This window comes from Typopeltis vanoorti, chromosome 20 (genome assembly GCF_054136105.1).
Source record: "Typopeltis vanoorti isolate ZY-2024b chromosome 20, IOZ_Tvanoo_1.0, whole genome shotgun sequence".
In the NCBI taxonomy this organism is placed as follows: Eukaryota; Metazoa; Arthropoda; class Arachnida; order Uropygi; family Thelyphonidae; genus Typopeltis; species Typopeltis vanoorti.
In genome coordinates, this window is record NC_143568.1 from 99,359,010 (window position 1) to 99,376,808 (window position 17,799).

Sequence of the window (17,799 nt, forward strand, 5' to 3'; positions counted from 1 at the left end):
TGGAAGGTCCACTGCCAACTGTGAAACAAGATATTGTTCAGAGGCTGTACCAGCATGGTGTCTTGATACACTTTGGAGGTTTTGATCCTTTTCTTGCAGAAATGCAGCTTGTATTCTCCCTGATGGTGATGACCTCTCTGAATCGTGGGTCCTATGGCATATGCTATGCAATGGCAGTCAGATATGTCTTTTTTTATCATCATAATGGTTAATAGTCCGATATACAAACATTCTACTGATCTCGAGCGTTTTTAACATGTTGAAAATGACAGGTGACTGCATTCCAACCTTGTGAAGTGCTATTACAGCTACATGATTCTCATAATCTCCTCACTGCATGTTAACTCATACAGCTAGACAACCCTCTCTTTACTGATACATGCAGATGTTGGCTTTGCACAGTGCCACAAACAGAACTGGACTGGTGCAATTCTGTGGGCAGTGCAGGGGGGTGTGCAGTAGTTATAACTGTATTTATGACAGGACTGTGTATATATAGTTGATCCTTGAAAAATACGGGTTTGAACTGTGCGGTTTCACTTATATGCAGTTTTTTATAATAAATATATGGAACATTTTTTGGAGATTTATGACAATTTAAAAAAACACATGAGCGAACTGTAGTCTAGAAATATCGAAAAAAATAATAAAAAATTAGGTATGTCTTGAATGCATAAAATATATGTAGACACTAGTCTATTTTATCATTTACTACCATAAAGTATACAGAAATTATTATCATCATCATCATCAAATTCCTGACATGTACCCTCAAGGGATGTACAGGATATGATAGTACTACATGAAAAATTTACATCATTACTAACTTCCTATCTACAATTTTCCTCCAAATCAGTCTGTTACTTGTCAAGACTCTATTATCATTCTTCTTCTTTGAGTGCCATCTCCTATCGGAGGTTGGCGACCACCTTGGCAAATTTTGAGCGATTCTCAGCTAGTCTGAGCAGTCTCTCAGAGTTCATACCAGTCCACTGTCTGATATCTGCCAGCCAAGATTTTCTTCGTCTTCCTTGTCCTCTTCTTCCATTTATCTTCCCTTTTATAATCAATTGAAGTATCTTATATTTTTCATTATGAAGTAGGTGACCAAGATATGCAGTTTTTCCTTCTTTTTATGGTATCTAAAAGTTCACGTGATTTCCCCATTCCAGTATTTCCTGATTGGACGTTTTTGCTGTCCATGGGATTTTTAACATTCGTGTGTATAACCACATCTCAAAGGCTTCAAGTCTTTTTATTGATGTTGTCTTCAAGGTCCAAGTTTCTGTACCGTACAGCAGTACAGACCATACATAGCATTTAACCATGCGTACTCTAAGCTATAAGTTTCAACTACGGTTACACAGTGTTGATTTCATCAAGAGAAAATTTTTTCTTGCCATTTCAATTCTAACTTTTATTTCCATTTCTGGATTGCAATCTTCATTTAACCAGCATCCGAGATATTTAAACTTTGCCACTCTTTCTATTTGTTTCCTATTTAAAGAAAGTGCTAAATTAAGAATTGGTTTCTTACTTATGACCATGAATTTAGTTTTGGTGATATTTATTTTTAATCCCATTTTTTCACTTTCTGCATTTATTAGTTCCAAAAGATTTTGAAGATCCTGAATATTGTCAGCCAGAAGAGCTGTATCATCGGCATATCGGATGTTATTGATGATCTCACCATTTATACTAATCCCTTCCTTTCTTCCTTCCAAGACTTTTTGAAATATGGTTTCTGAGTAGATGTTAAAAAGAAGAGGTGACAGCACACATCCTTGCCTTACTCCTCGTTTGATGTTAATGGAGTCTGTAATAATGTCATCAACTTGAACATATGCCTTTTGGTTCCAATATAAGTTTTCAATGATCCTGATGTCTTTACCATCTAATCCAATTCTTTTTAATAGTACAATCATTTTAGCATGTTGGACTTTGTCAAATGCTTTCTCGAAGTCGATGAAGCAAATGAATATTACCTTGTTTTGGTCAATACATTTTTGAAATAAGATCTGAGAACAGAAAAGGGCCTCTCTTGTTCCCAAGCCGTTTCTAAAGCCGAATTGGGTATCACTGATGGTGTCTTCACATTTTCTGTATATTCTTTTTTGAATTATTTTCAGAAACATTTTGAGAACGTGACTCATTAGGCTGATCATTCTATAGTCATTACAAGTTTTCGCATTTACTTTTTTAGGTAGCATGATGAAGGTCGACTGTAACCAGTCGATATTATCATTATCAGATCTTATATTTCTATCGTCTAAGGCACATTGTACTGAATCAATCCACCTATATCTTGGTCTTCCTCTGGGTCGTTTTCCTGCCAATCTGGCTGAGAACACTTGTTTTGCAAATCTTTCCTCGCCCATTCTGTTTAAGTGACCATCCCACCTGAGATTAGCTTTGCTAACCTACTCCTGGATGTCAACAATGTCAAGTTCTTTCCTAATATCCTCATTTTTAATATGATATTGCCATTGATGCCATCTGTTCACGCCTCTAATCTTTCTCAGGACTCTCATATCTGCGGTCTCTAGTCTTTGGTCTAGTGTTTTACTACTGACCCAGCTCTCAGATCCATAAGTTAAAACTGGTTTGAATGTCTTGTATGCAGCTAATTTAGTGTTCCGACTAATTTCTCTCTTATTCCAATTTATTTATTCAATTTATTCATTCAATTTATTCAATTGACTTACTGCCATACCAGCTTTGTTGATTCTGTTGTCTATTTCCATATTTAATTTGCCATCTTCAGTAAAAATAATACCTAAGTAGCTGAAATGTTTTACTTGTTCCACAGGTTCGCCATTCACAACATAGTTGACATTTTCAACAATTCTACCTATTTTCATTGTGTTCTTATGTTAAAATTTATCAAAACTTATGCACACAAACATTTACAAACCATTCATGGCTATTTGCAGTCGAGAAATGTAAACAAACATGAAGATGTAGTATTAAATCATAACTACAAAAAATTAACTGTTATTAATTAGTTAATTAGCATAAAATACAAATTTTATAATGATTCATTCATTAGTGTGTAGGCTAGCCTACTGCAGAGCAGTCGTTTTGATTGCACTAGGCTACCATAAAGCAATCGTATTACTACTGCTTTGTTATCAATGCATGAATTGTTCTACCTGTAAATAAATACGAATTTCGTTTTCACATTATCTTTTCATTTTTGATGTCTGATGTTAGTAATAAATATAATATCTACAGTGTTTTGTATCTATTAAGACAATATTCATGTAGATACTGATAGACGTGACTCATTTTGTAAACAGATGACGTAAACTATAGATACATACAATACAGTACTGTACACGTATTTTCACTTCTTTATGATTTTCTTTTCTCTAGATTTTATTCTAAGAATATAGTATATGATACATACATACATACCATCAAAATACGTATTAATCGACTGTTTATGTTATGGGTAAGATTTCCAGTCAACAGTAGGCTATTAGTAGTTAAGTTTTTGGGGAGTCAAAAGTTATGTGGGTTTTTGCACGGGGGTTGGTGTCCCTAACTCCCACAGTTGTTCAAACTGTATACAATATATTAACACAATAAATTCAGTTTAATCCTTTTTCTAAATGTAAGCAAACAAAGTTTGCGCCTGAAGTATCTTCAGGACTGAGGCAACTCGTAGTAAAATACTTCCGGTGCAAACTTTGTTTGCTTACACTTGGATAAAGGATTAAACTAAATTTATCATAATCTAACCAAGTGGAAAATAAACTTTCAAAATATTAACACAAATCTTCATCTTTGATTCTAATAGCATGTTCGTGCTAATATAACTGATATGAAACTAGTAAGTGTGTGTCACATGATTTTTTTTTTTTGTCAGTTTTAGTGTTTGATGTTTATTTTATTCTCCCTGGTATTCTTGTAACTAGGATTAATATCATATATGGACTAAGGAATATAACTCCTGGAAAAATAGAATTTGAATCCAACTTTGTTCCTTTGAGCAATGGCGAAGTTGTGTCCACGTAACAACGTGCTGTCACGTGGACACAACTTTGCCATTGCTCCCAATAAAACACCTAGTGAGGATATTATGATCCAGATCGAATGCGGAATCCGCCACCTTCCACATCAAGTCGCCAACAGTGTAAGACTGGATGTAGCCTGTGTCCTTTCCAAAGCAAGACCACCAAAAACCAACATATCCAACAAGGAATATAAAGCTCTACAGGAAATGAAGAATAATAAAGAATTAGTTATCACCAAAGCAGATAAGGGAAATGCAACTGTAGTACTTTACCAAAAGGACTACACAGGTAAGCTGAATGCTCTTCTATTAGATCGGGCCACTTACCTCCCTATCAATTACAATCCCACCAACTCTCAAATTAGAAAACTTCACAGGCTCCTTAAGAGAGTCACTTCTTGGCCTGTAGAAGTTGCCAACAGATTAAAGCCGTTTAACTCGATACCCCCCCCCCCCCCCCCCGTATTTACGGACTCCCAAAAATACACAAAGAAAATGTGCCATTACGTCCCATAGTGGATGGCATTGATTCCCCCACATACAAATTAGCTAAACAATTGGCCAAAGAGCTCGCACACTATACTGGCAACACACCATCATACATAAAAAAACTCAGCCCATTTCAAAGCCAGCATAGAAAACCTTACACTCCAACATACTGACATAATGGTCAGCTTTGATGTCTCCTCTTTATTTACAAATGTTCCACTCAAGGAAACTTTAGAGAAAATTTAGCTAATCCAAGCTAAATTTTCTCCCGATATCTCAGCCTTATTTCAGTTCACAATGAACTCAGGCTATTTCGTTTGGCAAGGAAAATTCTAAACAAATAGAGGGGACAGCCATGGGTTCACCACTCTCTCCACCCTTGGCCAATTTCTTTATGGAGACCTTTGAAGAAAAAGCCTTAGCCTCTGCCCCACAAAAACCAACCATATGGCTTCGCTACGTTGATGATGTGTTCGCTATTTGGCCACATGGCTCTGAAACACTTCTCTCCTTCTTAACACACTTAAACAACCAACACCCCAGAATCAAATTCACTCTGGAAAAAGAGGAAAACAACAGCCTCCCTTTCCTAGACACACTAGTCACCCGCCATCCTAATGGAACCTTGGTTTTCTCAGTTTACAGAAAACCCACCCATACAGGCAGATACATTCACCAGCAATTCCCCCCCCCCCCCCTCACAACAATATGGAGTAGTGAAAACACTATACAACAGGGCTAAACTAATCTGTTCAAACGACTTGGCCCTAAACACTGAACTAAATCACATCCTCAACACTTTCTCAGCCAATGGCTACCCCCCCCCCCCCCCCCCCCCCCAAAATCCAAAAAATATTAGAACCTACAAACCACAGATCCCCTCCCCCCTCCACAACAAGGATTACTCTAAGTCCATCACCATTCCCTACATCCGAGGCACCTCGGAAAAGATTACCAAAATCTTAAAAAAACATGACCTGACCTCCTGTTACAAACCTTACAGAAAATTGGCATCCCTTATCCGCTCCACTAAAGACCAACCACTTCCCCTAGACCTGCCTGGTGTATACCAGGTCCCTTGCAGTTGTAAACTGTCTTACTTTGGCCAAACAAGCAGGACAGCGAATATCAGAATTTCGGGAAAAAAGGACTACATCCGTTTTCACAAATACAGTCATTCTGGGCTTGCGGACCATGCTCTGGATACACGCCACAAAATACGGTGGAAGAAAGCTACAGTGATACACCGTAGCAAATACAAATTTGAAAGACTCTTTATGGAATCAGCCTCAGCCCTAAGAAATTCTACAAACCTCAACAAATTTGGTTGTATGCGACTGCCCCAAATTTGGGAGGCCTACATCAGCAGACCTTCAGCCCAACAGCCAAGAACACCTACTTAGCCCACTAGAGGGCACCATTAGGACTGTTAGGAGAACAATAGCTTCATCTCTTCATTCCCAGTTTCTGTGTTGTAGTGCCTACGTGCACGTTACATTTTTTGTAAGTTCCTTTAGAAGATGGCAACGTGACGTTGCCGAAATATCAGAAAATATTTATTAAAGTTTAATTTAATTTATATCCTTAACTACGTTGTTCAATTCCTTAAGTGGTTTAATAATGCATAACCAACGTATAAGCCTGTCTATGAGAATGAAATTACTAATATTTTTCTGGTTTTTTATCTAGAGCACAAATTATAACAGTTGAGTGCTGTGTGCTTGTCACATTTGTAATTGTGCTCTACAGATGCTGGGTAGAAATAGTTTTTTTTTTCTTCTCTTGGTGTGTTTATACCATTAAGCACTATTGGGAGCAATGGCCATTGGAGTGTGGTGGTGATGATATTCTATGGGCTTATTTCATTTCTGTGGTTACAATAATGAATAGAAATGAAGAGATTAAAGGAAATTAAGAAAAGTTACCCAAACCACCTGAATTTCTACACTACACTTGCTACACAGGAATGACAATGTGTTTAAAAGAAGGGCAATTATTGAGAAATAGTTTGAAATCTCTATTTCCACACATTGACTTAATTCACTGGGTTATTTCTTTGGGTAGAGGCTTTAAGATAAGCATTACTTTTGAATGATCAGTATTGTTGTAAAAAGGAAAAAGAATTTTAAAAATATACATTAATTTGAAAGTCTTAAGTACTTAATGTCTTCTCATGCTCGAATTAATAATGGAATTTTCATTATCAGTATAAATAAATGTTCTGTTATTTCAGAATGGAACACCACCAGATAGAGCAAGTCATGAAATTGGATGTAGTCGTTTCAGCCAGTGGTTTAAACGAGAAAGTCCTGTGTTGGGGATGCCAGGTTCTGGTGAAAATAGCCGAAGATCTTCACTTCAAGATGAGCTAATTGCTCATGTGTTAAATGGTAAAAAAGTTCATTTTTGATGATTTTCTTAGAAAAGTATTCAAACATTGTCCCTTTATTTGCACATGCATGTGGTGTACATATGCACACATTCGCAAATGAAATTTTTGTTGCAAATTTAAAATTTTTTCCTCTCCATGTAGTTGTGTGCTATTTTATGAAGTTAGTTTTGCTAGCAATTGTAAATATCATTGCGAATTTTATCATTTTATTTTTATGACAATCCAATCCATAAAATGTTGTAAATGTAACTTAATTATAATTATTTTCTCAGAAAGGTAATACAGCATAGCCTAAGTAGTATCATATCTCAGAATAAATTATGTTACTCAGCATTTGCATGCCCAATAGTTATTGTTAATATTTTTGTTTTAATAAACATTGGTTTCAAGTTTTCACAACCTCATCTTGAACAATTCGTTGTTTTTCCTATGTCATTTCTGAAGTTCCACATAACATACCCCAACAAAAAATTTTTTCTTTTATCTGTAGTGGTCCATCTCGAAAGTCACTTAATTTTAATATCTTGATATTACTCATATGAAATAAAGAAGAAATTTCCCACATTTCTATTTCATATAGCATTTATATATATGACAAACATAGATTGAAATAAGCTGATAAGGAAGTCAAATTTTTTTTTATACATAAGCTTGTGCCATTTCCCATACAAAATCAGGAGCCACGTAAAATAGGTCTAGTGATTCTGAGGAGATAAGAAAAAATGAATAAAAAGATATACCAAAACTTTTACCTTTCTCTAACAAGCATAGCTTGTTTTCTCATAATGAAATATTGATGTTATAGAAATTTTGTTGATCATGGCAGGTGTGACAGTTCAAGATAAAGCCAAAAACTGCATAAAATATAGAGAATGGAAAAATTGGGATTTTTGTTAACATAGCCCATGGTTTCTTTTTAGTCTATTGGGAAATATGTGCAAAATGTAAGGGTTGTGGATGATACCATCACTGAGGTCTGATATTAAGTGGTTCAACATCTTATCACTAATGAAAGACATCAGCTTAGTAATTTTTTTTCCCCAATAAACCTTTGGGAAATTTAAATTTTTAAAGAAGCTCATCTGCTTCCACACTTAATTTCTGTTTGTGATTCTTTGGAGATATATTCTTGAAAGGAAAAATAACACAAAGACATTTATAAAAAGAAAATCCATTTCTTCATCGTAATGCCACAGGTGACTAAAGATTCTCTCTTCAGCTGTTAAAATCATCTTTGTTGATACTTACTAAGGAATATTATCAGGCAAACGAACTGACCTTTTTTTTTTTTTTTTTTTTTTTTTTTTCCTTTTATGAAAAACCAATCCAGGAGAGGTTGGTCAACCCACAGCACACTAGTACTGTGGTTCGGCAATAAGGAACTTTTTCCCATTTAACTTAAAGTTGTGGATTGTATTCCTTAGGAGGCATATGGTGGAATTTCCAGAGGGCAGCAGTAGAAAAGAGGAAGTGAAATTTGTTCTGTGGGTTTAGAGTTGAACTTTGAGAGTGGGAGAATTATTAATGCCAGTTCTGATGAACAGTGGCCATAGGAGTTATAGATTTATAGAAGATGTATGCTGTGAAAGTGAGTGGAGTGTATTAGATCATTCTAATACACTAGTGTATTAGGTCATCAGTCATTCTAACTGCCCTTTTCTGTATAGAAGCCGGTATTTTTAGGGTACACTTACGGCACCACCACCACCTCAGATTTGAGAGCAATATTCAGCGGTCAGGCAAATTTGTGATTTGTATAGGGTTAGATGTTTGGGGTTAAAGTAATATCTCAAGCAAAAGAGAGCCTAATTTTTTTAATGCATAGGAAGCAATATTTGTGATATGTTTGTGTAGAGAGAGATTTGAGGTTAGAGTTATCCCAAGAAGCTAAATCTCATGTTGAATAAAGATTTGGATATTGTCCGGTTAAGATTAGAAGAAAAAAGTTATTATTTTTTTTTGGAAATAATGCAGAACTGTGTTTGAAGAGCAGAATTTAAGGTAGTACAGGTTAGAGGTTCTACAGGTTGTTGTGATTTGAGCTTTTGCAAGGTTTGTCAAATGAAAAAGAGTGCAGTGTGCTGTCATCAGCAAAACTATGTACTGGATTGGCAGTTAGCTGGAGTAGATTGTGTTTATATATAGAAGTAAGAGGGTGGGCAAAAGAACTGCTTTGTTGGACCCCAGTTTTAGTTATAAAATAAGAAGCCATTCATCATCACTCAAATTGAGCATCCAATCAAAAGCTGCTTATCCAGTTGCAGAAATCAGGGGGCAGACCAGATGATGGGGGTTTACTTAATAGAAGTTCACACTTTTCAAACTCAGTCAAAAGCCTTGGAGATATCAAGCCCTTGAGATTTATCGACCTTTCCATGGTGTTTGTCCAGAGATGGGTGACGTAGGTTAATCCCCTGTATCAGCAGTGACTGAATCCATATTGATCATTTATTAGATGAGTCTTCAAGGAAGCATAGGAGTTACATGTTGATAGTTCTTTCCATTACATTTAGAAAAAATTGAGGTGATAGAGAAATTGGATGGTAGTTTGAAGGTAAAGATTAGTCACCCATCTTAGGAATAATTTGTATATGGTCTAATCCAGATTGTAAGATAGATACTGGTGGAGGAAGAAGCATAAATAGGTGGCATAGAGTAGGGTTAACTCTGAAGCACGCACTTAGAACAATTGTAGGAGTGCCATCAGGCCAGGAGACTTTTTTGGTAGCCAATTTGAGCAAACTTTTTGAGTGGCATTGAGTGTTTGGAATGGTTGGGGTCACATTTACCATGATCAGCTGTGCAAGAAGTGGAGGAGAAATAAGAAGCCAAGAGGTTGGCTTTTTCTGTGGGTGGTGATGTAATAGTGATGGAGAATAGTATTGGATAGAAGTTACAGCCATGTTTTCTATGCTCCAGCTTTGGCTAAAGCCCAGAAGACATGGCTACCATTTGGGTAGGATGCAAGTTTCCTGCTTCTTTTCTTGCAACTATTCTAGACTTTTTTTTTTGTGTAAGCAGTATAGGAAAATGGAGTTTTGGATACAAGCCAGCTGTGGTATGCTTGACTCTTCTTTTGTTACAGCCTTGGTACACCTGTGGGAGAATCACGATTTTAGATAGAAGATGGGAATTTAGGTCAGAGTAGGGAATAATGTTTCCATGGTCAATAAGAATGAATTACTTCAATGGCTCTTTCTGCACATGGCTGGAAACAGTCTGACCAGGGAATGAGCCATAGAAGTTGCAAAGATCATTCCGCTTGGCTTTTTTGTGGTTTTTTAATGCTGTATGCAGCATGTGGATTGTGGATGTGAGTGGTTATGTATGTATTGCTTCATGGGGGTAAGAGATTATGCACAAGATTGTGGTCTGAGTTGCCTAGAAGACAGACAACTCAATACACAATGTAATTAGGTGGATTGCTAGTGAGGAAGAGATCCAGGGGACTGGTTTTGCCTGGTATTTTGGTGGTTATATGAACAATTTGTGTGAGATTGTTTGTGATTGCAAATGTCTCGGCCTCTCTACCTGATTTATGCATTTGAAAGAGGGCAGCCAGCTGGTGTTGTGAACATTGAGGTCTCCGAGGAAGATGACTTTGCTGTTAGGAAAGGTGAATTTGAAGAAAATCAACATTTAGGGAAAGGTAATTGAAGAGTTCACAGAGTGGTTGTAAAGACATGATATGAATTTGGCAGAATGAGGTAGTGATTCTTAGCCAGAGGAGTTCAGAATTGGGAGATTCCATGTAGGATATTCTTTGGCATGATATACCAGAGCAAATACATGCACAAATCCCACCTGTCAGGCAAAAGGAATCAATGTGTGTGTGTAGTTGGGAAAGCAGAGATGAGTAGTGTTTGAGAAGATTGAGATTTCAATTTGTTAGGAAAATTAGATGAGGTTTTGCAGAATGGAAGTGGAAGTAAACATCAGTAAAGTTAGTGCTGAGGCAGTGTAGATTTGTGTAATGGATCTGGAAGATCTATGAACTTTGTTATTGACTGCATGAGTCCCACATATTCCCTATGCAGTATTTGGGTTCAGGTTATATGCTGGGTATTTGCAGAATTTGATTTTTTCAATTATAAATTTCCCTCTTTATAATTGATTTTCCATGCTTTCTCTCCACTTTGACATTTTTCTTCCAGTTCTTCATAGCACTATCTTTGTTCCTGCCGCATGTCATTCTGACCAAGCTTGTATATGTGATAGGAAGCTGGTACCTTTCAACTTGTTCATGGCTGTTAGACTGAAAGTGGATCCACAAATCAAGTTTTTATGAATCCTCTTGCTGTACAGAAATCTTAGCCTGCAGTTTGTTCTTCTTCCACACAAAATTTAAAGCTGTAAAAAGAATGAAGACCATCAAGCTCACTAATGACATGAGAGAAATTGGATCATATAATATTCCACCTGGAAAGATGAATATCGACTTACCAGCTCAGTATTATCCTTGTTTAGCTGATTCTTTACATGTTTCTTCATGTAAGATTGGATTGATCTTTCTGATTCACTAATTATCAGAGAATCAACTCCAAAGCCATTTGTATTCATTGTTGCTTGCTTTGATTGAAATTCTATGTCTGCTGAAAAATGTTTAAATAGTACTATATTCAGTACTATTGAAAAGCCTAGTTCAAGGCGATCTTTGAAAACAAATTTCATATACAGTATGTGATGATGCCAAGCAAAGTACTGAAACTTTTTGGAAGCTTATTCTGAGCATACAGTCTAGCTTGTGACCATTATTTGAGTACTTATTTAAGTACTGAATGACCTACATAGCCCACTAATTTTCATTCAAGCATTGAGTAAACTGCTTCAGTCATTGCATGTCCTGTTTAGTTTAGTTTTATATCATTAGCATGCCAAGAAGTTCTTTATGATAGAATTAATGATGGAGATATGAATCAGCTGTTACTTCACCCATCAAAATTGGTATAACTTTTCAATCATAGTGAAAGTTGTCATTCTTGGAGAAATTGTTTCTAGTTTCTGTAATGCTGCTGCACCACTATTCTAGCACATGCAATACAAAATCTCTGATAACAAGGTAAATTTTATTTAAATTAAGGGGACACTAGATCCCACATTGTTTTAAAACCGAATAAGAAACTCAAAGATTGGAATCAGAGAATTTCATGCCGAATATAGTATAAAAAAACTATAAAAGTATCAGCGAATACTAGCGTGAGCTAATGCAAGTAGTCCTAGAGCATAGTACAAACATGGGCAACTCATTGCAAAGGTTGGTAAAGTTCTGATCGCTATTCTTGGTATTTTCCATAATGTAAAAACATATTTTGGCCTGTTGGCTCTTTATATTTAAGCAAGGTATTTTATGTTTCTGCAATTAAAATAGCTTTACTGTCATTAACTTTTTTGGCGATTTAAGGAAAAGGTTAATTCTGGAGTGACGTTCTTTCACAAGTCTGTTTTAACTATCATAATATGGATAGAAATTTGTACAAGTTAATTGGACAAAAAAGGATTGCTATAGTAGTGAGGGCTCTGACCAGCAGAGAAAAGAGTGACAGTACCCTTGATCCAGACCTCTGGATTATTGTGTTCACATCTGGTCACAGAGATTTGTAGGGAAGGAAGTAACTGTAAAGAGAGTGCAGAGGTAAATAATAAAAATAACAGTGCTGCAGAGCATGTTATGAAGATAGACTGAGACATGTAATATATGAATTAGTGGAAAGAGACAGGTGTAATATGATTGGAACATTTAAGCTGTTAAGATATATTTACCAGATTGACAGTGGAGAGATTTTGCATGTAGCAGAAGGAAGGAGGACAAGAAGCCATCCCAGGAAGTTTCAAAACAATGTGTATGTAAGACTATGAGAAGTTTTTTGCTTGGGGAGTGGTAGGAGCTTGGACTATATTGCTTGAGAGGGTGGTAAGAGTGCTCACAGTGAATAAGTGTAAGAGGTGGTGCAGTATTTTGTTGGCTAAGGCCTTTAATTCTAATTATATCATAAGTTTTTATCAGTTTGTTCATTAGCACTTGACTGTGGTTGGACAGTTTTATTGAATTTTCTCTTCTCTTCAACTTTATCAGTGCATTGTGAATTTTAAATTGTTTAAGCTGTTTAAATTGTTAATGTATAAGAAAACATTTTCATAAATTATTGTTTTATTGGGCTGCATTTCTGATCACCTAGATGTTCATGGTGCTGAAGCATAGTTTACTAGGGGAAATAAAAGCATGATGTGAATTAATCGGAGGTACTTATTAGCAATTACAATATGTAGGGAAATCGAAATTCACCTATAAATTTTTCAAAACTATTTACATTTGTAAAACTGCATTTGAAGATATTAAGCCTATGAATTTGCATGATCTTTTTCTTAAATATTTTCATCAGAGATATCCAGGGAGTCAAGGTCTCATGGGGACCATTGATTACCCACACCATGTGAGTAATGTACAGCATCATACCCTCTCTTAAACTCATTCACACTGGGTACTCACTCTTTCAACAGGCAAATTGTTCTACTCGCTCATGCATGCGAGAGAAAAATTTAGTTCTTGCCCTTTTAAGCTATGCACAAAATTAACTTTTACAGGTGAACTGCTGTCCACTCCTAACCTCCCATATAACAAAATATTTCATCAGTTGATAATCTTTTCACACCCTTTCAAAAGTTTATCGGTCTCTATCATACCATCCCCTCCCCCTCTTTTTCCTGTTTACCTGTGTCCACAGTCCACATGTTTTCAATCTGGTAGATCCACATTCCATAATCCCAATATCTTCTATGATACTCTTCTTTGGATCCTTTCCACAGCTTCTTTATTCCATCCAAACCCATGAGATCAAATGTTGTGCACAGTAGTCCAGGTGTGGTATCAAGGTTTTGTGAAGGAGCAAAATAACTTCCTAATGAAACAAATATGTCAATTTTCGTTTCATCATCGCAGTTATCCTCTGAGTTGTATTTGCAATTTGCCTAGCCTATAAAAGGCACATCACCAACCTGTCCAACAAAATTAAAACAAGAAACTATCATTTCAAGGCTTGCTGGAACAACCTGGGGTTGTGGTGCAGAAGTCCTAAGGTCGTCTGCACTAGGCCTCACATTTTCTGCAGCAGAATATTGTACCCCTATCTGGGAAAGAAGTGCACACACTAACATTATAGACACCCAGCTAAACTCTACCATGAGCATAATCAGTGGGACAGTGAGAAGCACCCTCTCTCCTGGCTGCCTGTCCTATCTAACATTGCTCCACCAAACATATGAAGAAGACAAGTCTCAATTAAAGAATCTCATAAAGCAATGAGCAACCCACTCCTGTCTCTGCACCAGACTCTCATAAATCCATCTAGTCTTCACCTAAAATCTAGAAAGCCTTTCTGATCCATGGACAAACTCCCTTCAGCTGCCCTGCCATCAACACTTGACATGTGGAGAGAATACTGGTCCAACAATCTTCCAACAAATGGCTTTCTGGTGGAAGATCCCTGTGACCTTCAGCCTGGTTTTGCTCTTCCTAGGAAGATTTGTCATCAGTCAACGAGGTCAGAACTAACCAGTCAGATGTGGCTACCTACTACATAAACGAGGGCTGTTAGACCACCCTTATTGTGATTGTTCTCTCATGGCTCAGGCGATTACTCATATTGTGAACGACTGCTCAAGGCACCAATTTTACGGTGGTGGTCTACAGGACATCCACAAGGTGACAGTGAGGCCTTGGATTGGCTTTCCAGACTGGACATTGACCTGTAGCTGTTCTGTTCCTTTTGCCATAAGAATAAATATTTGCAATTTTGGCAATGTGACCTTTGAACTTAGTTTCCCATCCACCATAGCTTCAAGATTCCTAGCCTCTTCAATTTCTTGTAACATACTCATAATTTCACCAATATTATATGAAATCTCATCACACCAGAGTGCATAACTCTATTTATTAACATTGAATTGATAGCTATTATCACTTACCCTTTAACAGCTTATTCAAATCATTCTGTAAGTGCTATATATCAGTAGCATCGCTGATTGCCTTGCTTATCTTTGCATCATGAGCAAACAATTGAACATCTTGTATGAAGTCATCATCATGATGCCTATCAAGGATTTAAGTTTAGTGTGGTCTGTTCTGACCTAAGAAGTCGTCGTTGAATCTTTTAAGAGGATGTCCTGGTTTTCTTTTTCCTAATGGCTTGTGCTTTAACCATGCTACTGACCAAGACGTCTATAGATGTCAAGGTTATCATGGATGCGAAGTGCTTATTAAAATTGTAATACCATTGATATTACGTTGAAATATATGATGGATACGAAGCGTATGAGGATGCGTATTTGATTCATAATGGCCGGTAAGGTGGTTAAGGCTTGTTTTGGTAATCTTTCTGTTTTCATTCTTTGAACATATTCCATCCATTTATGTTTATATTTTTTAATATTTTCTGTTGCTGATGCCTGGTTTAATTCTTTCATAATTTCTTAATTTCTTTTGTGATCAAATAGAGTATACTTTGCAGTTTTTCTCATAAACTTCATTTCAGCTGTTATTAATCTTTGTTTTATTGTCCAGATTTCACTTGCATACATTAGGGCTTATGTATTGTATACTTTTAGTCTGGTTTGTTTTTGAACTAGGTTTGGTTTAAATATAGAGTTGATCGCACTTGGTATTTTTAAATGTTTGCAATTTTTAAGTTTATATCTTTTTCATATGTTAATCATGCAACCTAGGTAGTTAAATGAATTCACCTGTTCTAAAATCTTATCTATTACTATTTTATTTCTTACTGGATCTTGTCCTTTAAAGGCCATAGTTTTTGATTTTTCTGTTGATATTATCATACCATAATCTTTGGCTATCTCATTTTGATTTAAAATAGCTTTCTGTAATTTATCTTCAAAATATGTTATTATTTGGTCATCGGCAAAAAGGAGAGTGTTTTTAAGTTCGCAGTAGGAGAAAGTTTAATACCTGGACGGAAATTTTTATTCCATTTTATTGTTATTTAATTTAGGTAAATAATAAAAAGAGTTGCTGAGAGGGTACATCCCTGTCAGACTCCTTAGTTTATCTCTCTCGTATATGATAGCTCATGATTTAATCTTATTTATGTTTGATTATTTTCATATATACTTATATCTTTTAGGATATTATTTGATATTTGTTTTTCTTTTAATATGTTAAATAAAATGCTTCCCACATTTCCAAGTCAATAGTTCATATTCCAATCCCATGTTCTCCAGTTTATGAATATCCTTTGGCATTCTATCAAATGCCTTAGTAAAGTAACAGTATCCATCCCATCCATAACATTAGAATAAAATATGAACAGACTGCTAAAACATTATCTTCCTTTAGTAAACCTGTATTGTTTGCTAAGTGTAACTTGCTTGTCATGGCATTTCTCTTCTTACCAGATAGCTTCAGACTCAATGCTACATGGAACACTATTATTGCTTTCATGAGTTTCTGCCTTAACTGGACCCAAATCTGACATTGTTAGTAGTGGTAGTAACCCCCCCCCCCCAATCTTCTATTTCTTTTGTACTTCCTAGAAATATTATACCTTCTACACTGAGAATCCAGTTACTATCTGACTCTGATAGCCAGGTTTTGCTATGCCAATAATTGTAGGCCAAAACATTCACCAAGGGCAACAAATTCTGCCCCTTTTGTTTCTGATGATCTTGGCATTTGTGTAAAGACATGCTGCAATATTATAGCTTTACTTTGTGGAAGCAATTACCATTCTGTTAAATAAAAATAAACCGTAAGTATATTTATATTAATAAAACTATCTTCTTCTTCTGCAGCTTGTCCCACTTAAGTGGGGTTGCTGTTAATGATGAGTCTCCTCCACATCCTCCTGTCTTGGGCTGTCACCACATCCAAGTTCTTCATCCTCAAGTCCTCTTCTACTAGCTCCCTCCATCTCTTCTTCAGCTGCCCATGCTTCTTTCCTTGCACATTCATCTGCATGACCTTTCTTCCCACACATTCATCCTCCTTCCTCATCACATGACCAAACCATCTCAACCGTGCTTCCTGTGTCTTCGCTCCTAAGTTCGTAACTTTCACTGTTCCCATCACATAGTCATTTCTCAGACGATCCTTTCTGGTCACACTGCACATCCACCTAAGCATTGTCATCTCTACTACCTCCCTCCTGCTGATGTTATTTTTCCTCAGGACCACAGTTTTCATAGCATACATCATAGCTGGCCTCACTACTGTCCTATAGATTTTGCCTTTCAGATTGATCAACACCCTCTTATCGCATAGCACTCCAGCCATCTCTCTCCAGTTCCTCCAACCCGCTTGTATCCTGCATCCCACTTCCTTCTCAGCCTTTCCATCTTCTTCCACTGTCGAATCTAAGTATCTAAAGTCCCTCACCTTCCTGATGACATTTCCTTCCAGCTCCAGATCTGTCTCCTGGCTGCCTGTCCACTTTGCAACACATACTCTGTCTTACTTCTGCTCAATCTCCTACCTCTCTCTTCCAGTACTTTCATCCAGTTTAGCTGCTGCTGCTTCTCTTGAATCTGCACACAGCAAGGTGTATGTCACCTGCATACAACATTGTCCAAGGCGTGTCTTCTCTCCCCTCCTCCGTCACCACCTCCATCACAGTATTAAACAGAAACAGACTTAATGCAGACCCTTGATGCAAGCCAGGTCCGAACTCTTGTCTTCACATTTCTGTACATCTCCTGCACCAACCTGACATATTTCACTGGTACCTTCTTCTCCCTCAGACACCTCCAGACTTCTTGACTTGGCACTCTATCGTATGCTTTCTCCAGATCAATAAACGTCAGATGTAACTCTTGCTGTTTCTCTCGAAACTTTTCCATCATCTGCCATAACCCAAAGATAGCATCTGTTGGAAAAGTTTCGAGAGGCATGAAG

General features: G+C 36.7%; 1 protein-coding gene across 3 annotated transcripts in view; it reads left to right on the forward strand.

Moving 5' to 3' along the window:
• The window catches only part of LOC150095705 (uncharacterized), a 338,480-nt gene that overhangs the window by 132,906 nt on the left and 187,775 nt on the right, over positions 1 to 17,799 (forward strand). For all 3 annotated transcript variants that reach the window (XM_090410275.1, XM_090410277.1, XM_090410278.1), the window contains exon 8: positions 6,741 to 6,897. In XM_090410275.1, the coding sequence (XP_090266401.1) occupies positions 6,741 to 6,897 (157 nt within the window). The remainder of the gene's footprint in view (positions 1 to 6,740; positions 6,898 to 17,799) is intronic.